Source organism: Bos grunniens, chromosome 19 (genome assembly GCF_055505025.1).
Source record: "Bos grunniens cultivar Pamir isolate PY7600 chromosome 19, Bosgru_T2T1.0, whole genome shotgun sequence".
Taxonomy (NCBI): Eukaryota; Metazoa; Chordata; class Mammalia; order Artiodactyla; family Bovidae; genus Bos; species Bos grunniens.
Genome location: NC_141183.1, coordinates 14,711,533 through 14,738,010, shown reverse-complemented (window position 1 = coordinate 14,738,010; position 26,478 = coordinate 14,711,533). Strand labels below are relative to the sequence as shown.

At 40.6% G+C, this 26,478-nt stretch overlaps 2 protein-coding genes across 10 annotated transcripts in view; one reads left to right on the top strand and one right to left on the bottom strand.

Moving 5' to 3' along the window:
- The window catches only part of MILR1 (mast cell immunoglobulin like receptor 1), a 37,770-nt gene extending 35,153 nt beyond the window's left edge, over positions 1-2,617 (top strand). For all 3 annotated transcript variants that reach the window (XM_086356936.1, XM_086356933.1, XM_086356931.1), the window contains one exon: positions 2,249-2,617. The gene's annotated coding sequence lies outside the window, so the exon portion shown is untranslated. The remainder of the gene's footprint in view (positions 1-2,248) is intronic.
- POLG2 (DNA polymerase gamma 2, accessory subunit) lies at positions 501-25,555 on the bottom strand. 7 transcript variants are annotated; one of them, XM_086356922.1, is made up of 10 exons: positions 24,161-25,555; positions 18,870-18,996; positions 18,651-18,756; positions 17,674-17,847; positions 16,424-16,564; positions 14,108-14,188; positions 10,020-10,120; positions 8,136-8,253; positions 5,167-5,258; positions 501-1,788 (listed from the first exon to the last, which is right to left on the bottom strand). In XM_086356922.1, exons 1-10 carry the CDS (start codon positions 24,720-24,722, stop codon positions 1,755-1,757), a joined length of 1,536 nt encoding a protein of 511 aa, XP_086213048.1. In that variant the 5' UTR covers positions 24,723-25,555; the 3' UTR covers positions 501-1,754. The 7 variants fall into 7 exon arrangements, with proteins under 7 accessions (XP_086213048.1, XP_086213053.1, XP_086213050.1 ...); XM_086356927.1 differs by having other exon boundaries at positions 24,286-24,855; XM_086356924.1 differs by lacking the exon at positions 18,870-18,996 and having other exon boundaries at positions 24,286-25,555.
- Between the last annotated feature and the right edge of the window lie 923 nt (positions 25,556-26,478).

The window sequence follows — 26,478 nt, the reverse complement described above, 5'->3', positions numbered from 1 at the left end:
GAGGGCAGGAGGAGAAGGGGACGACAGAGGATGAGATGGTTGGATGGCATCACCAACTTAATGGACATGAGTTTGGGTAAATTCCGGGAGTTGGTGATGAATAGGGAGGCCTGGCATGCTATGGTTCATGGGGTCGCAAAGAGTCAGACACGACTTAGCGACTGAACTGAACTGAACATTGTGATTTTAATTTACATTTTTCCTGATGACTAATAAGGTCAAGCACTTTTACATATATTTGCAGGCCATTTGGATTTCTTTTATAAGGTGCCTGTTTGAGGTACTTGGCCTATTATTCTACTGAAGTGTTTTTACTTTTTCATATTTTTTAGTCGTTGTTCTCCTACTCTGCAGCTTGATTTTTCACTATCTTAACGGTACTTTTTGATGAAGTTCTTTCTTCTGTTTTAGCTTACAGTTTTTATTATAACCAAGTAGCTTTACCAAACACAAAATTCAGTAGACTTAAAATTCTCATGCATTACATCATGCAAAATTGATTTCTGGCTCGTAATGATCCACTTTTATTATTTTTACTCAATATTACTTCCCATATAGGTTTTCATATATTTACATAGTTTCTTTTAACTTTTTCAGCACATATCATCTTTTTAAAAAAGTCTATTTATTCATTTATTTGTGGTTGTGATGGGTCCTCTACTGCTGTGTGAGGGCTTTCTCTAGTGTTGAGCAGGGGCTCCTCTTCCTTGGGGTGCACGGGCTTCTCATTCAGCACGTACCATCTTATTTAATTCTTGCATTGTTGGTTGGTTTCTTGGTTTAGTTGCTAAGTCATGTCCAACTCTTTTGTGACCCCATGGACTACCCTGCCAGGCTCCTCTGTCCATGGGATTTCCCGGGCAAGAATCCTGGATTGGGTTGCCATTTCCTCCTCCAGACTGATGAAGTTTGAAGAACTTGTTGTGCCTGCCGTGTCTTTATGGTTAGTGCTTTTTTGTGAATGTGTGTCCAGATGAATATTTTTTCAACTTGCGATCATACAAGCATTATCCTATACTGCTATCTACTAAAGGCTTTTCTTCTTCTTCTTCTTTTTTTACTAAAGGCTTTTTTAGTTACTTTCATATTTCAGTTTCTATCAGCCTGCAATTGTTTCTGTGATATGAAATTGGCATCACATTTTTTAAAAAATTTCATTATTTATTTTTGGCTGTGTTGCTTTGCACGGGCTTTCCTCTAGCCGCGGTAAGCAGGGCTACTCTTCATTGCGGTGCACAGGTCTCTCAGCGTGGCTCCTCTTGTTGCAGAGTGCGGGCTCTAGGTGCGTAGCTCCAGTAGCTGCAGCATGCAGGCTCTAGAGCGCAGGCTCCGTAGTTGCGGCACGGCATGTGGAGTCTTCCCAGACCAGGGATCAAACCTGTGTCCCCTGCTTTGGCATGCAGATTCTTACCCACTGCACTACCAGGGAAATCCTGGCATCTCACCTGGTTCCCCTCCCGTGCATGGACGTACCCCGTTGCTGCAGCACTGTCCACTGAAAAGGCCGTCCTTTCCCCACTAAACTGCAGTGTCATCTTTGTCACTAATCAAATGTTCATATACGTGTGGGTTTCCTTCTGGGCTGTGGATTCTGTTTCACTGTTCTATACTTCTCTTTCCTGTGCCAGTGCCATACTCAGCTTTTAAATAGATCCTAATAGCTGGAAGAGCAGTTTCCCCACCTTGTTCTTTTTAGTCACGTCTTAGCTTTTCTTGACCTTTTCATTTCTGTACTTGGTGAGTCTTGTGGGATCTTAGTTTCCCGACCAGGGATGGAATCCATGCCCCCTGTAGTGGAAACACAGAGCCTTAACCACAAAACCGCCAGGGAAGTCCCTGCATTTCCATACAAACTTTAGTCAGCTTACTATTTCCTTACAGAAAAAAACTAAGCATAGTACGGATTTTGATTGACATTGCATTGAACTTTTTAGATCAACTTGGGGAGAATTAATAGTTTTATAATATTGAATTTTCTGAACTGCAAAGTATTTCATCATTTGTTTGTTTTTTTTCAACTCTCAGTAGTGTTTTTTTATTTTCTGTATAAACAATCTTGCGTACTTTTTGTTAGATTTAGTCCTAGCTGGTCAATATTTTGAGGCTATGTTAAGTTGTATTTTTATTTCATGTTGTGGATACACAGAAACACAATCACTTTTCTTGGTCAACTTTGTATCCAGCAACCTTGCTAAATTCCCTTTTCAATTTTAATAATTCGTCTAAAGGTCTTTTAATTTATCTGCAGGTTTTCTAACAATCTGGAGACCAGACAACTACCGCTGCTACTGTTAGCGTTGTTGCCTTCGGTACAACTGCCTCACCCAGAAACTGGAGCCCAGTGGAGTGTGGAGTTCTGCCATTAGAGACACTTACTTTTCAGCAGAAATCATCATCTCCCTTCTCCTTTCCAGGTCCTATGGATATGTGTCTAATTGGTGGAAGATATTCACAGTCATACCCTGGCAGCAAGGGAATTGCAATTTTTCAGGTTTCAGACCCCACCAAATAGAAGAAGGGTTATGAGGTGGCTTAAGAGAACCAACCAAAATAACTACCACTTTAGCTAAAATACCAATCAAGAACTGAGGGGGAAATAAACACATTTTAAGACAAAGGAGGAGGTTTCTCAATTGCGTTCACACTGAAAGAGATACACAATGTACTAATGAAAAAGGAAACTGAACACAGATTCAGGGAGCGTGTGTGGTGGGTGAGGGATGAGAGAGAAGGGGGTATATAAGGGTTCAAAACATGATAAAATTAGCAGGATTTTGAAGGTGTGTTATGGGCATATGGCTAAACAAGTAGAAAGTGTAAATGTAACATGAAAGAAAGTCCAAATATAAATCTAAATACAGATGAGAGTTTAGTATGTGAAAAATATGGCATTTTAAATCAATGGGGAAAAGATGGAACATTCAATACAGTGTAAAAATTGAAAACCACATTTAAAAACTTAGAACTCCATTTTTTTTTCCACTTCATTCTTTACAAAAAAATCCATTCAGCTAGCTCAAATATTAAAACATCTAAAAATTAAGCCACAGAAGTGGAGGAATTTTATAATAATCTTTAAGAGGGAAAGGCTTTTCTAGGTATGATTTGTGATCCAGAAGACATAAATGAGTGTTAAATTTAGTTAGATGAAACATTTAAAAATCTTTAACTAAATCAAAAGAATGGGGAGAGGAAATATTTTTAATCCATGTCTCTGATACAGTATGATGTTTTACAATATTTGATGAGCTCTCAGAAATCATTCAGAAAAAGGCCAGCAACCCAATAGGAGACTGGGAGAAGGCAGCATATGCAAGGTGACACCAGGGCAGCACGAAAACCCTGCTGGGATGAGGAGCTGCAAACAGGTGTTCCCTTCAAGCATCTGTCCCTTCTGCCCCTTCTGGTCCCAGAGCTGGGGGATTTCAACCTAAGGAGACTGCCTTCTCTCAGTGCTGCTTCTCCTAAAGGAGATAAAGGGGAGAGCTAACCACAGGAATGATCAGCAGTGAGTGGTTCAGTGATGTCTGATCACGCGTTTTCTTTCTCCTTTATTGCCCTGGAGAGACACGCACTAGTCCTTGCCTTTGACCTTCCCCATTACACACTATCAGAAACAGTAACTAAGATCTCGGATAGTGCATCAACTCACAGGTTAGGACAACTAGACACCTAAGGATTACAATGATCTCCAAGCACATCTCCTTGGCCCCTCACACATAATGTGGAGGAAGGCACAGCAGAGAAGGGCCAGAGCAGGACCCTCTAAACGACAGGACTAAGGAGGTATTGCTACCTCTTGCCAGGTCTTGCCAGGTCTAAGGAGGGTATTGTTACCTCTCTTGTCCTGGCTACCATCACCTGGGTACTGTCAGAGCTCCTAATAGGTCTCCCCACTGCCCTTTTACTCCTCTAACATTCCACTCTCCACAGTGAGCTTTTCAAAACAACAGAATGTCCCTCTTCTGCTCAAACTGTGCCCCCTCCTGTCCCAATGGCTTCCGGGCTCCTTAAGTGAAGCACCCGGACCACCTCTCTGACCTCACCCTCGGCTCTGCCCTGCTTTATGGTCCTTGCTCATTCCATGCTGCTTCCCTCCTAAGGGCCTTGCCACTTGCTACTCCCTTTTGCTCAACGCACTGTCCCAGATCTTCACACAGCTGGCTGCTTCACATCATTCAGTTTCAGTTGCAGGTCATGGCCTCAGAAACTTCCCTGATCACCCATGTAAAGCACACCACCCAAGGCGTGATCAAACACACCATCCTGTCCTATTTTACAACACTATCGCTACCCAGAATTACCTGAAATTGCCATGTACCTACTGGCTTACTGTCTGTCCCCACCTGCCCACCCCCAGAAGGGCTTTGTTTGTTTTGCTCACCATTGCGTCCCAGCACCTCAAGTTCCTGATACTTGGGTGCTCAAAAAGCTTTTGCGAATAAACAAAATGAACAGATACATGACACATGTAACAGGCCAGTCTTCAGGAAAAGCACAACTATCCCTGGCATTTAAATCTGAAATTTCTCCCGTGCTTTCTCACAGGAAGACATGGTGTAACATAGCAACCGTCAAGAACTTTTTTATGGTGGCATGAAAAATGAATTTCATAAAGCTCTTTTTTTTTTAACCTGTCCCATGGCATGTGGGGTCTTAGTTCCCCACCCAGGGATCAAACCTGTGCCCCCTATAGTGGAAGCACAGAGTTGCCTTAATCACTGGATTGCCAAGGAAATTCCATAGAGCTGTTTCTAATAACATCTTTTAATATATATTGGTGTGGTATAATACCTAAGAAGGGTATTTAGTAAAAAAAAATTTTATTAAATGCAATTGAGTTGGAGGGAAGTTCTGTCAAAACCATACCATCCGGGTATGGAGCTCTCTAATAATTTTTTTAAGATTTTTTTTTTTAATGTGCACCATTTTTAAAGTCTTTACTGAACTTGTTACAATGTTGTTTCTGTTTTTTGCTTTTTTGTCCATGAGGCATGTGGAATCTTAGCACCTCCTGGATGTGGGCTTCACTGTTAACACAAATAGAATGTCTGTCTGGGACAGGGCTTGAATATATTTATTTTTAAAAAGTTCCATAGGAGATTCTGATGCATAACCTCAGTCGGACACCTCTGATCTGGATAATCCTCCATAAATATTACTTACCCCAACTGGTGTTTAGATATTCCATGTTGCCAGTTGGTGCAGTCAGCTGACCTGAGACCAGGAATGCAATCCTCCTGTGAAGCCTGAGGCCCCTAAGAAGACAAAGTACCTAAATAAAGGTACCTGTGGGTTGGACTGAGATTTTCTTTAGAAAAATAGGTCTTTAAACTTTTTAGATTCTTATAGTTATACTAAAATCAAAAATTGGACCCCAAACTGCAAAAATGAAATTTACCCTTTCAGGTAGACATATGGTGGGAATATTGGTGTTGCAGTTTCTGAGAGTGCTGTGGTTAAGATAAGGCAGGGGAGCAGTTGTGTGGCATGACATTCTAATTTTATCTCTCAGTATTGAGAATTGGGGTTCTTGGGGGTGGGGAGATACAGATGTGTGATAGAAGAAGTTCAAGTCAAAACCCTAAAGTCCTAAAGGGGCATGAGGGGACTTTTGGGGGGTAATGGAATGTTCTGTATTGTCACATGGTGGTGGTTATTATACACATGTCAGAACTCATAACGTGTACCTTTAAAACAAATTTACTGTATGTAAACACACACACTTGCCAGCTCTGAACACTGAAAAGGTCTAGGAAGAAAGACCACCTTCTAATAATGAGCACCCCTGGCACCCAGGATATAATCTTCAGTTTTCCAACAAAAGGAACCAGGGGTCCTCGGAGAAACCCTAACTATATAATCTCTATATTAGATACTACAGAAGCTCTCAAGCACTACTACAGTTGTGTCAAAAGGACTTGAGACAAAAGATAGGACAATTGTGCATGAAAAAGAATTAAAGAGGGCGAACCCAGCATTTCTCCCCTTTCCCATACCCCTAAGCAAACAGTAGATGAGATATTTTCCTTCATACAAGTATTTTAGCTAATAAATAAAGAAGGTGAAGCCACCTCTTAAAAACTGGCTGATCTGGGCATTGGTCAATGATTGCTGGCATTCCCCCAAGAGAGAGAATCAGATATTTTGCCCACCCTCCTCCCCACACCAAAGTGATCAAGCCTCTGGATTCAATTTCCAATCCATAGGAGATACAGAGGAATAGGCTAAACTAAACCAAGGTGATACAATTTGCAAAATCCAAACAGTAGGAAACACTAGTAGATAAACCTTTCATAAAAAAGTACAAGTGAGCAGGAGTGCTCAAATCTATAAGGATAACAACCAACTTGAATAAAGTAGACCTTATTTGGATCCTGATCCAATTATGAGACAGTTTTTAATAGAAACTAAGTGGATAAAGTAGTTCAGTCGTGTCTCTTTGTGATCCCATGGGTGATCCCACCAGGCTCCTAAGGTCCATGGGATTCTCCAGGCAAGAATACTGGAGTGGATTGCCATTTCCTTCTCCAGGGGATGCTCCTGACTCAGGGATCAAACCTCGGTCTCCTGCATTGCAGGCAGATTCTTTACCATTTGAGCCACCAGGGAAGCCCATAACTGGATATCTGATACTACAGATATGATTTTTAAAACTTTTTATTATAATCCTCAGACATACACAAAAAGCAGGACAGTGAACCCATGTACCCATAACTCAACAACTCAGGACTATCCTTATTTTTCACCTATATTCTACCTCTTTTTTAAAACTAAATTTTAAAACAAGTCTCAGATATCATATATTTTTACTCAAAAATATTTAAGTACATGTCTTTCAGATAAGGATTTTTAAAAAGAAAAATAAAGCCATAATATCATGATCACACTCAAGAAAATTCTCAATAATTCCTTAATATCATCTAGTGTTAATTTTTTCAGGCATGAAAATGGTTAACAAAAGATCCTGAACTAAAATATTTACAAACGAAATGATAGCTGTGACCTGCTTTGTATAATATGGAAGGGTGGTGTTGGGTGGACGAGGCAAGACTGGTCATAGGTTGATGGTTATTGGTACTGGGTGATAGGCACATGGAGTTAATTATACTGTCCTGTAGATATCTTTGTGTTTGAAATTCTCCCCAAGAGCAAAAACTAAAAACCTACTAGGTAAGGTCAACTCAGACAAGTTAGCCAACCTTTCGAGACACTGTATATAAATCATCAGTTGGGATATCTGCCAAGTTGGCAATGACAATAGAGTCAACACAAACATAATCAGCACATAAACGTTTATAGAATGAGATACTAATATTAGACTACGCCATTTAACATTTATTTTAGCTTGCTTTTCAAAAATCAATAAATGTTCTAATTTAGTTTTAGGTTAATCTTTGATATCTGAGAGTGTACATAAAGACCTTTGCTTTCCTGACAACAAAACCCATTTCAGAGACTAAAAGACAGTACTGTAGTACCAAAGGATAAAGTGTCTTTGATCCAAATTAATCATGATATCCTCATGCCCTTGGACAATGATTGGCCTAGTAATGATCGTGTGATTCAGTTCTGATGAATAAAAGTAAACACGTCTTCTGATTAGGATGTTTGGGAAAGCGTTTACTTTCCTAATTAAAAAGGGAGAGAGTCATGGTTGGCTAGTTCTTATCTCTTTGACTTTCTTTCTAACTAGAGTGTAGCTGAGGTTAGAAATACAGCAGCCGCCTTGTGACCAAGAAGCAACAAGTTGACAGATATAAGCCATATACTGAAGATGGTGGAAAGACAGCAAGAGCTTCGGTCCCTAACTACTATAAAGGAAAAAATTACACCAGCTCCGGACAGTCTAAACCCTTGATCGCTTGTTATTAGAAAAACAATCCCCAATTTGCTTAATCTAGTAGTCTTTTTCTTATAGTTGAAAATATTCCTGATACCATGAAATACATCAAGAAGTAGTAAAAACAATGAAAAAACAAAGCACCAAAAACATCCACTTAAGTGCAAAAGGGTTAAACAACAAGAAAGTTAAATAAGACAGCCAACTTAGGAAAGGTGAATATTTATTATACAAATATTGAAATCTATACATTCTTAGCTGATGATATATATTTAGTTAAAAAGTCTTTTACTTTGGATATATGCATCATCTCCTTCATTGTGGTGTCTCTGCTTCTCAACTGTATTAATCCATTCTCCAAAGTAGCTTCAGTAATCAATACTGTGAAGAGGATACTCATTTCATCATATCTAAGAAAAAATAGTTAACCAAAACATATGAGCACAAATATAAATTGGAAATTCACTACATTACCAGCATTAATTACTCTGGAATCAATGTCACTTTCCAGAGCCACAAAACTCAAAGGCAGTGTTGGAGAGCTAAACCCAAAAACAGTTTTCTCAAGTTTCTGAACCATTTTCAAAGTAAAATCTTCAGAAAATTTCTGACGTATTGTGATAGCTTGGAAGCCATAAAAGAAAATAAAATATAAGAAATAAATACTGTCAGGAAAAAAAAAAAAGAAAGAAATATTGGTATCTCAAAACAACATCTGGGATGATATTATGTATGAACCTCAGAATAACCTCGGCCTTTTGGTATGTGGATACAATCCAAGAAAATTATTTTAGACCCAACTCTCTTATACAACTACAATAATATTAGATCCAGTGCACAACAAATGATACCAAAACCCATGTTTGATACATAACTTAGTATGCTAACTTACAGTTTCTAGTTTAGCAATAACTGAATACATTCCACACTGGCCTTCTTTTTGCTTCAGTCACACACTAGGTCATTACTATTTCTCTTCTTTGTAGGACTCCACCAGAAATTATCTTATTTATCTACTTACTTGTCTATAGTCTACTCTAGCCACTGCAATATAAGCATCACAAGAACAGGAAACTTTGCTGTCTTGTTTGTTGCTGTATCAAAGTACATAAAATATAGTAGGTGCTTTATCTGAATGAACATATTCTGGGACAAAGCAAATAAATATCCTGAGACATAAAGCCTTTACTATGTAAAGAACAAACTTAACTTGATAGTGTCCTTAAGACTCCAAGGGTAAGACTTTAGAACTGAGAACATTGGAAGGTTCAAGTACTACTACTTCATTTTATATATGATAAAACCATCAGCTGCTCTCTCTCTAGAAACCTGTTTTTCTTCTGAAAGGTCTATTTAATAATTTACTAGAGAACTGAGGAACAAGACACTGAGCTTCACAACTTATCACCTAAAAGACATGTATTTGACACAAAAAGCTAAAAAAAAAAACCAAAAAAACCCCAAAGTAAGGGAAATGAACTGTTTTATTGAAAAACAGAAGTCATTGGAAATAGCAAGGCTAAGACTAGAGACAGGGAGATCGATTAGGAGATTAGTTCAGTGATTCAGCCAAGAGATACTAGTAACCTTAACTTGAGTAGGGACAGTGAAGATGGGGAGAAATGGACGTGAGATACATTTAGGAGGAAGACAAGAGTCAGTGATGCACCGGGTAAGGGAGAGGTAGGAATGCAGGACAATATCCAGGTTTCAGTCTTAAGTAATCAGGTAAACAGAGGCACCAATCAACTGAGAAAACCTGTTCTCTGTTCTCTGGGATGAAATTACCTTCCACTTAGCCTGAGAATGAACCATAAGAACGAGCAAGAAAAAGGCACTCCAATCACGTTCCCACAGTCCTGATTCAACAAACGCATCTAATAGGAGTAATTCCATTCCTGATAAACTGAAAACCTCAGGGACACATACTTCATGGTAGGAGTCCTGAGGTTTCACATAGCACATGGGTAAATATACCTGATGAGTACTGCTTCCTGCTGTAGCAATTAACTAAGGGTTTGTGGTTCTGTAAACAGAACAGTTAGGAATAATTTTAAACTACATTATATATACATATTCAGAAGAGGTTTGTTACCCATAAAGTACAGAAACATCAGATAATCAAAAACTCTGAATAAATACAATTATTTTTAGCAACCAAAAAGATAATTCTCACTTTGAATAAAGTTGTTCCAGTGAAGACTGCACAGTTTCCAGATAACCAGGCCACACAGAAATTCCATTCTCCAGTAATTCATTAAACAGCCCCTGACAAACCTGGGGAAAAATACAAAAACTCTGAATATGAAAGAGAGAAAAGTAGCTAGAAGTAGTACCCTATTTTCATGAAACCACCTATCATCTTTTTCAATCTTTAAAATGGGCATAAATCCTTTTAATTACATAATATTGTTGATAATTTTATATATTATATATTTATAAACTGTATATTTCTTAAGAACTTAAACACTGCAAGGCGTGTTAGTTGTTTAGTCGTATCCGACTCTTTGAGACTGCATGGACCACAGCAGGCCAGGCTTCTCTGTCCATGGAATTCTCCAGGCAAGAACACTGGCTGCTGCTGCTGCTGCTAAGTCGCTTCAGTCGTGTCCGACTCTGTGAGACCCCATAGACGGAAGCCCACCAGGCTCCCCCGTCCCTGGGATTCTCCAGGCAAGAACACTGGAGTGGGTTGCCATTTCCTTCTCCATGCATGAAAGTGAAAAGTGAAAGTGAAGTCGCTCAGTCGTGTCCGACTCTTAGCGACCCCATGGACTACAGCCTACCAGGCTCCTCTGCCCATGGGATTTTCCAGGCAAGAGTACTGGAGTGGGGTGCCACTGCCTTCTCCGTAAGAACACTGGAGAGGTGGCCATTTCCTTCTCCAGGGATCTTCCCAACCCAGGGATCGAACCCAGGTCTCCTGCATTGCAGGCAGACTCTTTACAGTCTGAGCCATGAATACTAAATGCAAGTCTCTGAGATTTTTATACTAAACTTAAGAATTTTTATTATCATCACTCAAAACACAAAAGCAAAACAGAGTCTATCAAAAAAAAAGCAGATAAGTCCAAAGGGTTATGTTAACTCATCTGAGACTTGAGGATTGAAGAGAAGAGACATCAAAGAAAAGTAAGAAGAAGCTAGAAAAGTATGAAGAAAACTAGGAAAGTGGTATTCCTGAAGCCAACTAAAGAAAATGTTTCAGGAACAGAGAATGATTGATTAGCGTCAGTGGAATGCTAGAGACAAAAGCCTGATGGAAAACACAGAAATAATAATGAGTAAACGACAGTTTACTGTTTTAAAAATGGTGATGAAAAAGAAAGAAAGAAAGAAAAATTTTAAATGCCCGTAACAATCCAAAACTCTAAAGCAAAATTTTCCTCACTGGTGCAGCCGACACAAGATGTTTAGCAGTATCCCTGCCTTCATCAGATGCCTGGAGCACTCTCCCTTACCTTGTGACAAACGAAACTGTTCCCAAACTTTACCAAATGTCCGTGGTGGGGATGGGGAGGGTAATGGCGAGTGGAAGGGTCACATGAGAGCCTGTGCTTGCACTAGAGCACTGTGTCTCCAACTTTAGCTTCAGTAACACCTGGAGGGCTTGCAAAACACAGATGGCTCAGCCTCACCCCAGAGTTTCTGATTCAGCAGGTTTGGCAAGAATTTGCATTTCTAGCAAGTTCCCAGGGAAAAACCAGAGCAAAGTAAATGGGTGTTAAGGTATATGGTATTTTGGGGACAAATGAGAATAAAGATATTAATAAATCTTAGAATGTAAGAGGAAAAAGACTAATACGAGTTTTAGTAAGTTAGTGGTTGCCAGCAGAAAATGACCTCTTCCTAACAGAAGGTGGAAGAGGAAAGGAAAAGCTCTCAGCATGATTAAGGTGAAGACGTGGGGGAATGAGAGCCCTCACGCCACAGACAGTCCACAAACAGGTGCAGCCAGTTTGGAGAGCAAGCTAACCGATACAGTGAAATTAAGGCTACGTGTTCATTTTACCCCCAAATCCGATCCCTGTAAAAACAACCCACAAAACCTCTTCCATGGCCCAGAAAGTTACAGGCATAAGGATTCTGTCATAAAGCTGAGGGAAAAGTTAAAAACAGAACAGGATGCTCCTCGACACCACTCGTTCGGTACAACGCGGGAGGCGCCAAGCAGCACCATTCTTCCTGTAAACAAACAAAGCAGAGCAGGGCCTGCAAGGGCACCGAAAATCTAAGAGGCAGAGCTCTTCTTCGTCCTGCAAGCGAAAAAAACAAACTCCCCAGGAACTTGGTACCTCCTGCGGTGTTTGGGAAGTCCTCCTCAATCCTGGGGGCAAATGTGGACATCAAGCCATTCTCTTTCCCTTTCCCTGAGCTCAGTATCACCACCTTCCCAGACCCTCCCCAAGAGCTTGAGAAAGCCAGTTAATCTTTCAAGAGTCCTCACTCAGTTCTGGACGGTCTGAGTCACCCAGACAGAAATGACTGCTGAAGGGGCCCTGGCTTTTTTTAAGAGTATTTAATTTGACCAGATACAGTAAAAAATAAAATAAGATTGCAAATCTAGAGCTTGTGCTGATACCAACAAGTATCAAAATGTTAAGTTGGCCAATAAACACACGAAAAGATGCCTAACATCGTTCAGTATTAGAGAAATGCAAATCAAAACTACAATGAGATACCACCTCACTCCGGTCAGAATGGCCGTCATCAAAAACATCTACAAACAATAAAGGCTGGAGAGGACAGGGAGAAAAGGGAACCCTCTTGTACTCTTGGTGAGACTGTAAATTGATACTGCCACTATGGAGAACAGCAATGGAGATTCCTTAAAAAACTAGGAATAAAACCACCACATGATCCAGCAGTCCCACTACTGGGCATATACCCTAAGACAACCACAATTCAAAAAGACACATGTAACCCAATGTTCATTGCAGCATTATTTACAAAAGCTAGGGCATGGAAGCAACCTAGATGTCCACTGAGAGATGAATAGATAGAGAAGCTGTGGTACATATACACAGTGGAATATTACTCAGCCATAAAAAGGAATGGATCTGAGTCAGTTCTAGTAAGGTGGATGAACCTAGAGCCTGTTACACAGAGTGAAGTCAGAAAAACAAATATTGTATATTAATGCATATATATGGAAGCTAGAAAAACAGCACTGATGAGCCTGTCTGCAGGGAAGGAATGGAGATGCAGACACAGAGAACAGACTTGCGGACACAGTGAGGGAAGCAGAGGGCGGGACCCACTGAGAGAGCAGCGCTGACATATACGGCACTGCTGTGCTGAGCCGCTCAGTCATGTCTGACTCTGAGACCCCGTGGACTGTAGCCCGCCAGGCTCCTCTGTCCAAGGGAGTTCTCCAGGCAAGAATACTGGAGTGGGTTGCCATGCCCTCCTCCAGGGGATCTCCCCAACCCAGGATCAAACCCAGGTCTCCTGCATTGCAGGCGGATTCTTTACCATCTGAGTCACCGGGGAAGCCCAATACGGGAGCAGGTAGCCTATCCCTTCTCCAGGGGATCTCCCCAACCCAGGAATCAAACCAGTGTCTCCTGTATTACAGGTGGAGTCTTTACCAGCTGAGCTACCCGGAAGCCCATATATAACACTATCCTGTGTAAAGTAGCTCTCTAGTGGGAAGCTGCTATATAACACAAGGAGCCCAACCTGCTGCTCTGTGATGGTCTAGATGGGTGGGTGGGAGAGTGGAGGGAGGTTCAGGAGCTGGAGGATATACATATAATTATGGCTGATTCGAGTTGTATGGCAGAATCCAGCACAACACTGTAAAGCAATTATCCTCCAATTTAAAAAAAAGTGTTAAAAAGAGAAAAGGATGGGGAACACATGTATACCTGTGGCGGATTCATTTTGATATTTGGCAAAACTAATACAATTATGTAAAGTTTAAAAATAAAATAAAATTTAAAAAAAAAAAGAGAAAAGGTAAGAAGTTACTCACTAGACTTCTGTACAAATATTTTGATCACCAAAATTATGTATACTCATTTTAAAAAATGCAATTATGACTGAGCATGACATTAACAGCAAAATCCACACAAGTGTATTCAGTCTCTTTTGTATGCTATATTTCAAATTGCATTAATTAATCACAGTATTTATCCACAGTTCATTATTCAGTTAAAGATTTTTTTAATGAATCAAAATAAAACTTAGATGGCAAACCACTCATTTACTTGGAGTAACGGTTACCGTTGAAATCCAGACGCTGAAGCTTGTTTAACCCACCTGTCTTAGTTCCGCTGTTGGGCCTCGTCCCACATCCAAAGCAGCTTTAATAGGCGCCAAGCAAGGGTGAAGTTTAAGCACCTGAAACAATTTAAAGAGCAGGGGTAAGAAGGACAAGCACCAACCAACACGAAGCTGCTTCAACAGTTAAAATTTTCTGTGTGAAAATGGAAGCTAGCTGAGGTCATAAAAGGTCATGTAAAGATTCAGCTGCCATAGATGTCTCCATTTAGGCATTCTGCAGAAATACATCCATCTGATGCTCTCCTCTCTCCCGACAACTCCATTTTCCCTCAGTTGAAATGCCCTTTCAAAGGAACCGCTGCCTTCACTACCCAGCCTGCGCCATGCGCCTTATCACTCGCACCTTCTCTGCCAAAACCCATCACGCTACACATTCATTCAGCCATTTAACACTTGTATGAGAAACAGTTCTAGGCGGTGGGGACAAAAATCCCTGTCCCTCACGATGGGGAGAAGATAACAAAATAAAAAAGTAATATATTTGAAGGTAGGAAAAGAAAAGAAAGTGAAGTCGCTCAGTCGTGTCCGACTCTGCAACCCCATGGACTGTAGCCCACCAGGCTCCTTTGTCCATGGGATTTTCCAGGCAAGAGTACAGGAGTGGGTTGCCATTGCCTTCTCCAGGAGATCTTCCCAATCCAGGTATTAAACCCAGGTCTCCCACATGCAGGCAGACGCTTTACCGTCTGAGCCACCAGGGAAGCTCTATGTTTGAAGGTAGTAAGTGCTTAAAAGGAAAAAAAGAAAGAAAGAAGATATGTGTTGGCAAGGGGTGGGCTAGGGGAGGGCTGTTTGCAATTTTAAATAAGGTGATAAGAGAAAGTCTCCTCTCTGAGGTGACATTTGAGCAAAGACTTGAAAGTGTATTGAGGGGCAAGACCTGTGCGTTTGGAGGAAGAGCACTCAGACAAAGGGAGAACTAATGACATGGCTCTGGGGGCACACCTGGCATGTTCTAGAAACAACGATGATGTCTGTATTGCTGGAGCAGACTGAGTAACGTGGAGACGAGCTGAAGGTCAAAAAGAAAAAGGTTTTGTAAAACATTTTAAGGGGCTTGAGCTTTTCCCCTGAGTAAGAGGAGCTTACTGGAGGGTTTAAAGCAGAGGAGCCGAGTAACATGAATGTTCAAAAGGGCCACTCAGTGCAGGGCAGTGGGGATGACGGTGGCTTAGATCAGAGTTCAAGGAGGGGAGGTGGTAAGAAAAGACCAGATTCAAGATATACGTTGGAGACAGAGTCAAAGAGGTTTTGCTGATGGTTTGGAAGTAGGGTATAAGAGAAAGAAGGGATCTCCCTTGTTTGTTTGCCACAAATGCCCCATAAATCCCAACTCCCAGAATGGCCACATCAGGCTAAATGAACACCGCATAATAAATCACTAACTGTGCAGAGTGGAGCTACAAGCTCATGGTGTCTGACGCCAGGTGAGCACTCAACATGTTAAAACTTTTGATTTAGAGACGCTCCCTGTCACAGTTGAGGGGAATAGGACTATTCTAAACTCTTGCCACTTAAACCCCTACTCCTCCACATTTTAAACTAACAATCTTGCTTCTGAATTCCCCAAGAAAACAAAGGATGTGAGTAAAGCTTCCTTCAAGGGCTAAACAGCCCTGGCAGCCTATTTTTATCTATACTATTGTTTTTCTTCCCTGCTGTTTAAAGTAACCCTTTTCAAGACAACCCACCTCCCCCTGCAACATGTATTCTTGATTCTGTCTTAATCCTTCTTGTTACTTCCAAAATTTTGCTCCATTAGGCATTTCATTTCTCTCCTACAGCTGCAACTCCTCCTCTCTCTCGATTTCGAGCCCGTAAGAATGCTAAAACTGCACATCCTAAAATAAGCCTTTCCCTTGACCCAGACCCATGGCTTGCTCCTGTGATCCAGTGACCAGCCACTTGGGGTCAGACCAGAAGCTGAGAGGTCAATATCACAAGTCTGGCTGGTCTGTCTTACTCCTATTTAACATTTTGCTTCTGATGTAACTGGAAGCCATCAGTTAAGAGGCTCAGGGGCTGAGAGTGAGAGAGCTGTCTAGCTGCCCAAGATCAAACAGAAACGCCTTTGGGGCTACCCAGTAGGGATTCCCGGTTCTAATTCTGCAAGAACCTGCTTATTATTCCTGTGGCCGCATTCTCTAAGAAACCTGAAAAATATTTCAATTACTTGCACTAAAAAAATTATTATTCAGACTTTATGTTAGAAACCAAGTACACTAACATAAAAAAGAGGGGAGAAACCTGTATTTTTAACTTCCCAAGGCTGTCTCTGAAATATCAAAGTACCTTTCTATGAAGATCTTTCTTTCTTGTAAAGGAGTTCTCTGTTAGCTGGAAAGAATCATAGAGGTAGGCCAGTATGCCTCGGTCTAGATCTCCATTTATAGATAAAACAGAAGGAACCACATTTTTCCGCCCGTCTCGGCCCTCAATAGAAAAGTACAACAAAAATAAAGCATTATTCAGCAGAACTACCTCCTAAAATCACATTTTAGACTTACAGAATCAGTGATCAATAAATCTGATCAATAAAACTGATCAATAAATCTAGACAGAATGATGAAATTAATTTAAAAGTTATCATTTTGGCAACCCTCACAGTAATCATTGATTTGGGCAAAAAAGATGCTGTAACATCAGCAGGTCAAAATTTGCTGAGAAACAGGTTATTTTTACGTAAAGTATCTGCCCACAAAAGACTTATTAATTACTTGCCAAGGAATAACCTCAAAATACTTATCAGCTTTACAATGGAGAAACCTGGTAGGGTCATCTTAATCAAGTGATAAAGGTTAATATCACCAGTAACAAACGGCTATCACATGCCTCCTGATACGATGCACTGAGGAGAGGGTGGCACCATCTCTGTGGCATGCCTAGCAAAAAACACTTGAAGGAAACTCCGACCAAGGGACGGTCTACAGAGCAGCTGGCCTGTACTCTTCAAAAATGTCAAGGTAATGAAAGACAAGGAGAGATAAAAGGAATTGTTCATTTGAAGGGGACTAAGAACAAGTGACAACTACTTGAAACCCAATCCTAGATTGGATCCTGGACCTATAAAGGGCAGATCGGAATAACTGATTACATTTGAAGGGTTCTGTAGATGTGACAGTAATAGCAGATTACTGTTACTTTTCTGATCATAATGACCGCACTGCAGTTATATAGGTGAGTCCTTGTAATACTTGAGAAATGCATACTGAAGTACTGAGAAGTCTTGGGCCAGCCACCATGTCTACAGTTAATTCTCAAATGGTTCAGAAACAATCACAGGGTAGTCCAGTGGTTAAGAATCTGCCTTCTAACACAGGGACAAGGGTTCGACCCCTGGTCTGGGAACTGAGATTCCACATGCCACGGGGCAACTGAGTCTGTGCACAACGAAGACCTGACATGGCAGAAAACTAATAAATAAAATTTGAAAACATAATAAAATGTACAAGTCAGAGGGTTTTTTAAAAAGTATATCTTAAAAATGATCATGGTTAGAGAATCTGGGTAAAGGATACACAGGAGCACAAGGGAAAACATACGTGTACTTGAGCCACACTTCCAGGATACATGTATAAAAGTTCATGATCTCCTAGGTTCCACAGGGTTTCTATTGGCTCCTTTCCCCAGGGGAAATTGTAGTAAAGTCTATTTCCTTTTCGGCCTGCTTCATCCTGACAATCTCCACTGCTGAAGTTAGATGGACTCATAGCAAACTGGAAAGGAAAGTTTGTTTTATTAACATATTAAAATGAACATTAGAAAGTAAAGTTGCCTGCAGCAACTGAAATGAAATGGGTCAGGTTCCACATAAGAACTGTGAAGTTGAATTAAATATGAGTGACTATGCTGCTAAAAATACTGTTTTTTAATCTCAAAGAATTACAGAGAATAACTGCTGATGCTATCTAGCCTTTCTGTGGTCAATTAAAAAGAAGGGAAGGAACCACGAACTTAAGATACAGAAGAAAGTATCACATACCATTCTCATCCTTCCATAAACAGCCTGAGTATTTGTGATCATTTCATTTAGTTTAGGTGAGTATTTGGAGATTCTGAGAGTTAGAGTAATAAGACAACGGCAAGACAAAAATGCTTACTTCAGCTTTTCTCTCTTAGGCTTACATTAAAACTTGATTGTAAATTACAGGACCGTTTGACTAACATGGAGAGTTCATGGAGGTTGGGAGGAAAAGCTAAAGCTGTAAGAGTGGGCAAGGGTCAAACTCTATACCAGTCAGGAATGCCAGGTAAGAGAATTTGAACTTTATTTTGTTGAAGCCTTACCAACAAAAGTTTCTGACCAAAACATCAACAAACACCTTTACCAAAGTAACTTACAGAACAATGAAAATCATTACAAAGAGTTTTTTTATATGTACTTGTTAATTTTTATAGCTGTCTCATAAATATAACATAGCTACATCAAATAAAATTTAATTTATTATAGAGAAGTATTACTTCTTACTTAGCCAATTTGCCTATTCATTATTAAATTAAAGGTTAATTATTGTAGTACCTTTCTCCACCATAGGAGTCGATGACGTAACCAGAAATCAAGCCACTGGCTTGCAGTTCTTGCTGAAGTAAACCATACCAGAGAAGCTTCAGTCTTTTCACCGATTCTTTGGATATGAGAAATATAAGACAATCATTTATTTGAAAATCATATAGTCTATCCCAAAGTGAAAGTGACTGTTTAAACACAAGGCCAAGTTATATGCCATTTTCTGTGTACCTTTTAACACCATCAGGTGTCTGCTTAGTATCAGAAACAGGGTGAAAACACGCTCCAATCTGAGCAAGGCCAAAAGGTAGCCTCTTGTTTACCAGATCCAGGTAACTAACATAGTGCTCCAAGGCACCTGTTAAAAAATAAATCAGTCATTGTATAAATCTGTTGCATAAACCCAATCATTTTGGTCAATTTATAGACAAATTAATAATATAATGCTAACACAGCAATAAGTAATAGTAACATGGAGCTCAAGTAGATCTTAGTTGATTACCACTTAATTTCAAGTAGTGCTCTCCAACTTTTTAGTTTGACGATTTTCAAATCTACAAGAAAGTTGAAAGAATAGTACAATAAACATCTGTAAATCCTTCACCTAGATTCACCAACTGTAAACATTTTGCCACATTTTTCTTGTTCACCACAAAACATTTCAGCAGGCACCTCCTAAAATTAAAACTATTCACTGTACACCTTTATTACACCATTAATCATGTCGTGATTTCATCTAACATATGATCAATATTTTATTTTCTGTCACCCCAAATGCCATTTATTGCTGTCTTTTTCTCCCTAATTAAGGTTAATAAATGCTCTGCATTTTGATTAGGTTTCTTAAATCACTCTAAATCTAGACTATTTCTCTGATTTCTCCAACTTTGCTTTTAATAACACTGACTTTTGATTTGAGTACAGGCCAGTCACAGATTAATCTCAAATTAGACTTGTCTGAATGTTCCCTTATGATTTAATTTGGGTTAATCATTTTTAGCAAGAATACTACCTAGTTGATATGTTTTGTCTTACTGCATCCTAATAGGAGGAACCTAGTATCAAATGATCCCATTTCTAATGAAACCAGATTTAGATTAACTAGTTAAGGCAGTGAATATCCATTCCCCACTATTATCCTGCTCCCCAAAAATCTTCCACCCAATCTTTTAGAATTCACTGATGACCCCTGCTTGAATTATTGTATCAAGGATTACAAAGGTAGTTTTTCTATTCTAGTGTTCCTTCTACATTTACTGCACTGCTCCTATTAAAACAAACTCTCTTCAACTCCTCTTTCTACCAAGAGCCTGAATTACACCAAGAGCCTTAATTACTTATTTTTTTCATTAACACTGTGGATTAGATTTTTAATGTATTCTCATCCATTACCATCAATATTTATTTTAATGTTCAATTTGTCCCCAACTTAGCCAGTGGGAATCTCCTTCAAGCCAGTATCTATGTCCTTTTATCATAAACCCACTCCTGCTCCTTGGAAGGAAAGCTACAACATACCTAGACAGTGTATTAAAAAGCAGAGACATCACTTTGCCGACAAAGTTCTGTATAGTATAGTCAAAGCTATGGTTTTTCCAGTAGTCATGTATGCATATCAGAGTTGGACCATAAAAAAGGCTGAGTGCCAAAGAACTGATGCTTTTGGATTGTGGTGCTGGAGAAGACTCTTGAGAGTCCCTTGGACTGCAAGGAGATCAAAGCAGTCAATCCTAAAGGAAATCAACCCTGAATATTCATTGGAAGGACTGATGCTGAAGCTCCAATACGTTGGCCACCTGATGGGAAGAGCCAACTCAATGAAAAAGACCCTGATGCTGGAAAAGACTGAAGGCAAAAGAAGAAGGGGATGGTGAGATAGTGGGATGGCATCACTGACTCAATGGACATGAATCTGAGCAAATTCTGGGAGATAGTGAAGGACAGGGAAGCCTGGTGCACTGCAGTCCATGGGGTCACAAAGAGTCGGACACAACTTAGCGACTGAACAACAATACTTAGTCTTCTAGTAATTTTTTGCTTTCTAGCACCATAAACTGTCCCAAAGTCACCTTATATTGTCCCTGCCCCAGACCTGGAATGAGCCATTTCTCCAAGTACTGGTTCCTTTTAGAAACTTAATTCTAGGTGTGCTCGTTGCTATTGTCATTGTTTCTAGGCCTTTTCAATGAAGAAAAGTTAGGAAATATGTATTTTTAAAATAAGTTCATACTGATAGTCAATTCAAACTTAATATTACAAAGTTTATCCTTATCTGCTTTGTATCTTTTTTCTTACAGTGAAAATCTTGGTTCCTACTAAATCTATCCATGGGTCTATTTGCTCAGAGTTGGACACAACTGAGCAGGCATGCACAAAATATATGTAAAATAGCTTCAGAACTATAATTCCAACATGTCTACTTAGAATAAATCAAAGTTCAAGACTTCTTACACTTAGATTATATCCCACTAAATGACAACACTGTGTTCAACAGTTACTTGAGATTTCCACTTCCCATAACAACTGGCAAGCTTGTTGACAAGAAAAGCTTGGCCGAGAAACTTTAAAAAATCTGTTTAAAGACACAAGACAGCTATCAAGGCAGTAAGGACCGAGGGTCCAAGATTTGGAGAGAAAGGAAGAGTAGAGAGGTGAACCCAACATTCACTTTCACTTTCACTTTCACATCTGAAGTAGCAGAGCTGAGAAGCTGAAACGGACATCGTATAGGGCTGGGAAGTATAAAAATTGTAGTCCAAAGGTCTTAAGAAAGACAGGCCCTGGCGAACACCCCAGCCTTTCACTAGGGACACCTAAAGGATTGCCTTCCAGGGGTCAAGTGCAAACGAAGCTGTCAATGAACTTTCTGGATAAATATGCCCTAACTGCCTGCCCAAAGCAAAAGTAATCCCCATCCGCTAGCCCACAGATAGAAGAAAACGTCACCCAGAGCCTCAATTTATCTCTACAATTAACACACAAATTACTTAGAAAATCAAGAGAAAAGTCCAAATGAACAAAAGTCCAGAGTAACACAGATACTAGAAACAGACATAACTGAGTTATCAGACCAGACTTTGAAATGTGATCAATGTGTTCAAGAAAGTTGGTAAAAAGATGGGGGAAGTCTAACATATGTGTAACTAATCACAGGACAGAAGAAAGAGAACAGGGCAGTAGCGATCTTTGGAGATAAAATGGCTGAGAATTTTTAAAAACCATTCATACTTAGATCAGTTCAGTCACTCAGTCGTGTCCGATTCTTTGCAGCCTCATGGACTGCAGCATGCCAGGATTCCCTGTCCATCACCAACTCCTGCAGTTTACTCAAACTCATGTCCATTGAGTCGGTGATGCCATCCAACCATCTCATCCTCTGTCGTCCCATTCTTCTCTCTCCTTCAATCTTTCCCAGCATCAGGGTCTTTTCAAATGAGTCAGCTCTTCGCATCAGGTGGCCAAAGTATTCATAGCCAGAGGCTACCACAATAGTTCAGACATGAAATAGAGAAGGCAAGGGCATCTGGCATAGAAAGAAATGGCAAACTGGTACTTGAAAGCCAGAAGCACCAGACAACTAAAAGATTAGGCAAATGCATGGATTTAAGTTTCTTAAAGGGAAGAGAATATCTGGCTCATCAGTAAATACTTTCATGAATCTAAGACAGCTGTGTTTCATTTTCTCATAGGAAATAAAAAATTGATTTGTTTTGGAACATGGTAATGAAAAGTGATTTAACTTCCCCAAAGTAAAACCATCATGAATAATTAAAGTAGTTCAAATCAAAATGGTCACATTTACTCCACAGTTTAAGTTTGCCTTATTAAGGAAATCTTTAAAAGGTTGTAAGTACTAATTTTCACAGACCAAGGACATTGGTTATTTCAAATTACTTCCTGCTACTGCTAAGTCGCTTCAGTCGTGTCCAACTCCGTGCAACCCCACAGACGGCAGCCCACCAGGCTCCCCCGTCCCTGGGATTCTCCAGGCAAGAATACCGGAGTGGGTTGCCATTTCCTTCTCCAATGCATGAAAGTGAAAAGTGAAAGAAGTCACTCAGTTGTGTCCGACTCTTTGCGACCCCACGGACTGCAGCCTACCAGGCTCCTCTGTCCATGGGATTTTCCAGGCAAGAGTACTGGAGTGGGTGGCCACTGCCTTCTCCAAATTACTTCCTAGTACCGCTTAATTAAAAAAAAAAAAAAAAAGGCAAGGATAACATGTTGCAAAGATGAGATGCTTTAAAAAAAAAAAAATCTAATCCCCCCCCAGAATCTCTACTATCATGTACTATTTAACATTAAAGGTATACTGTGCCCTACAAAGTTCTGTGTATTCACTCAAGAATCACTTATAAAACTTGATCAGTCCTATTATTCTGCCAATTCAAAAATTACCTGAAGGGCTCTTCAAACAACAGATTATGTAGATCAGTACGAAAAACTGAGGGAGGGCATGTTCTTGTTGCTCTGGAAAAACGAGCTCTTTTTTTTAATTTGGCTATGCGGCATATGGGATCTTAGTTCCCTGATCCGGGATCAAAGCCACACCCTTGCACTGGAAGCTTGGAGTCTTAACCACTGGACCACCAGGGGAAGGCCCAAAACGAGCTCTTGCTAAGTCGTGTGTGTGTGTGTGTGTGTGTGTGTGTGTTAAAAGAGTAACTGTGGAAATACTTGTTAGTATTTTAGCACTGGAAGCTTGGAGTCTTAACCACTGGACCACCAGGGGAAGGCCCAAAACGAGCTCTTGCTAAGTCGTGTGTGTGTGTGTGTGTGTGTGTGTGTTAAAAGAGTAACTGTGGAAATACTTGTTAGTATTTTAGTAACAATGAACCAACTACCAGGGGAAGGCCCGAAACGAGCTCTTGCTAAGTCGTGTGTGTGTGTGTGTGTGTGTGTGTGTGCGTGTGCGTGTGTGTGTGTGTTAAAAGAGTAACTGTGGAAATACTTGTTAGTATTTTAGTAACAATGAACCAACTACCAGGGGAAGGCCCGAAACGAGCTCTTGCTAAGTCGTGTGTGTGTGTGTGTGTGTGTGTGTGTGTTAAGAGTAACTGTGGAAATACTTGTTAGTATTTTAGTAACAATGAACCAACTACCAGGGGAAGGCCCAAAACGAGCTCTTGCTAAGTCGTGTGTGTGTGTGTGTGTGTGTTAAAAGAGTAACTGTGGAAATACTTGTTAGTATTTTAGTAACAATGAACCAACTATTCAAACACGCGATTTAACTCAGGTCCTAATTCTAGGACTACTCAATTGAACTCCAAAATACTACGGTTGCCTTGGGAAACTGACAGCTTTACTAGATCCTTGAACCAGATTCTTTTAAGAAACAATAACGATCCCATGAACCAGTTGTCTCCAAGGTAGCAAGACTGTCAATAAACCCAACTACGTCAAGAAGACAGATTCAGGTAATTTCCTTTCCACGTGACTAAAGGGCCAGTTGCAATTCGTGAAATCGAGCGAGATTGCCTTTCCACCCCACCTATTTTGAAGCATGAAATCGTGAAGCATACCGTGAAGAAGGTTCTCCCGTAGTTTCCCAGAAGTGTTTAGTAAGTTCTCAAGAAATGCTACTAGCTGTTCCTTACTCAGCTCTTTGTCTTGCAAGATTTCGCGCAGTGTTTCTGCAGAAACTAACCTGAAGCCATTGTCCACGGGCAGCGAAGGACCTGGTTCACGATGGAGGGCGTCTACCGGGAAGACCTGCTCCCTGAACACCACCACTGAGGACCACCATTCGGCCGCCAGGTTCTTCCGCAACTCTATGCCCAAGGGGCCAAGGCCGGGGTGGCATCCGTTTAGAAGAGAATCTCGGCTAAGCTGCTGCTTGGTGCCACTGAGGAAACGTCTCTTCCGACAGATCTCTACCAGCGGCTCACTCCCCTCACCACCAGACTCGGGGGCCTCTCTCGGCTCGTTTCGGGGTAGCTCCGCTTGCGACCTCACGGGCCCTACGAAGGAGCCTGTCCCTTTCGACAACTGCTCCGGCTGCCTCCCATCTACTTGACCCCCAAACCCAGACAACAGGCACCGGCAGATTCTCTGGCAAGCTCTGATGGCTGGAGCAGAGCGCATCGCCCTCGGGTGTTACAGAGCAGTCTCCTACTAACTGGCTGATCCCAAAAAACCGCCACAACAGGGCGAGCCCGGGGGTCCAGTTGCGCAGGCGCGACGGAAGTGAGCGTGAGCGGAGACCGGTCCCTCCCACGGAAGTACGTCACTGCGTTCCGGCCGCCGCCGCCCCGTCCCTTTCGTCCAGGTGAATACAGGATTCCTCTTTTCTCAAGGTCTAGATCCTTCAGACTGCTGCTCTTTTAATCCGTCCTCAGCCCCGAAAGATTACTGCCATCTGCTTTTTACTATCCCGCTGTTCCCAGTAGAATCAGCTTTATTTTCCTATTTGCTTTTGCCAAAATACCTAGGTGTTCTGCACATTTCCGTTTACATACACCTTATTTAAATGGTAATTTGCATTCTCAACGTCGTGTTACCGAAAACAACCTTAGTTCCTTTTTAAAAAAAGGGTGTAGTCCTGAATGTTAAAGAGACCAGGCCTCTTGTGCATCTCTACTAAAAATGCTGTCGCCATCCTCCCTGTCCTCTCCTGGAAGTACGTGAATGGGACGTTGTGACGATCAAGTATAGTCCCTTTACATATATTAAAAAAGGATGCCCTTGGCCACCTGTACCCATCACCTGAAAACACTTCAAAAACTGCTGAGAATGGCCCAGTAGTATTAAAAACTCTCCAGGTTAATGAGGCGGCACCAGACAACCAAGCACTGGCGTACACTAAAGTTGTTCTACCAGAGGGCCCTTAAGACCCTTCCAGGAGCTTGTGACTTCACACTTCCACTTAAAAACATCAGCCCTGATAGTGGTACAGCCCAGATTAAAGAAAACGGTTTATTTCAAAATGCATTATAGTTCTACTTCAGACTTTCCCGTAAGTGGCTAAGACGACTAATCCAGGTGGAAGAACAAATCACTATATTCTACTAGAATACCAGGAAAAGGCAGTTTATGAAGAGGACAGTCTAGCAACTGAGTTAAGAGAACACAAGAACAGTGAAAATTCATCACGTGTGACAGGTTCAGAAAATTGTTCCATACAAGAACATGTAAGTCTGTTAAAAAGTCAGTAGATCAGTATATATGAAAAGCAATTGTATTAACAGTGAGGCTGGGCAGTATTAACGTGTTTTCCACTCCCAGAAAACACACACGAGGCCTACAACGCAAATAAATAAAAGAGAGAATGGGGAGAAAAATCACATTTATTAAGACAACCACAGGCTGGACACAACACACATGCTAAAAAGTGGACTGTCTTAAAATTTACTTCAAATAGTTTGTTTTCCACAGCCCCACAATCATTCCAGTGTTTACAAATTAAAAGGCCCACTTTAGACATTAAACAGTAATATGTAATAAATACTTCAACCTACCCCCAAAAGCTCCTTTTAAGAGTCATAATGAATGACTAATCATGCTATTGAAAACTGTTAAATTACTAAAGGGTCCATCAGTTTTCAGTGTCAGTCCTAAAAATACCATTCCTTGTCTTGTCCCTGGAAAATTCTAGTTTGTTTTACATTTTAGAGCTAAGGCATTAACACCAATTAAAGCCTCAATAACCATAGTTTAAAATGAAGTCTCATAAAACCCTATCCTCTCCTTGCAAACATTCAAATGAAGTATTAAGGTTGGTGAGACACAGTTAAAGCTACCCACCAGATCTCTTCAGCAATAAACCCATGTTGATCCAACAAAAGGATCTGTATCACAGTCACTGTGCTTTGGGCAATGTGGCTTCCTCTAGGTTAACCCG

Coding starts and splice junctions, on each gene's coding strand:
- POLG2 (XM_086356922.1), bottom strand. CDS start 24,722: ATGCGCTCTGCTCCAGCCATCAGAGCTTGCCAGAGAATCTGCCGGTGC. Junction 18,757..18,869: donor ACACCTGATGGTGTTAAAAG/GTACACAGAAAA, acceptor TCATATCCAAAG/AATCGGTGAAAAGACTGAAG. Junction 5,259..8,135: donor AGATGATGCATATATCCAAA/GTAAAAGACTTT, acceptor TTGTCTTCTTAG/GGGCCTCAGGCTTCACAGGA.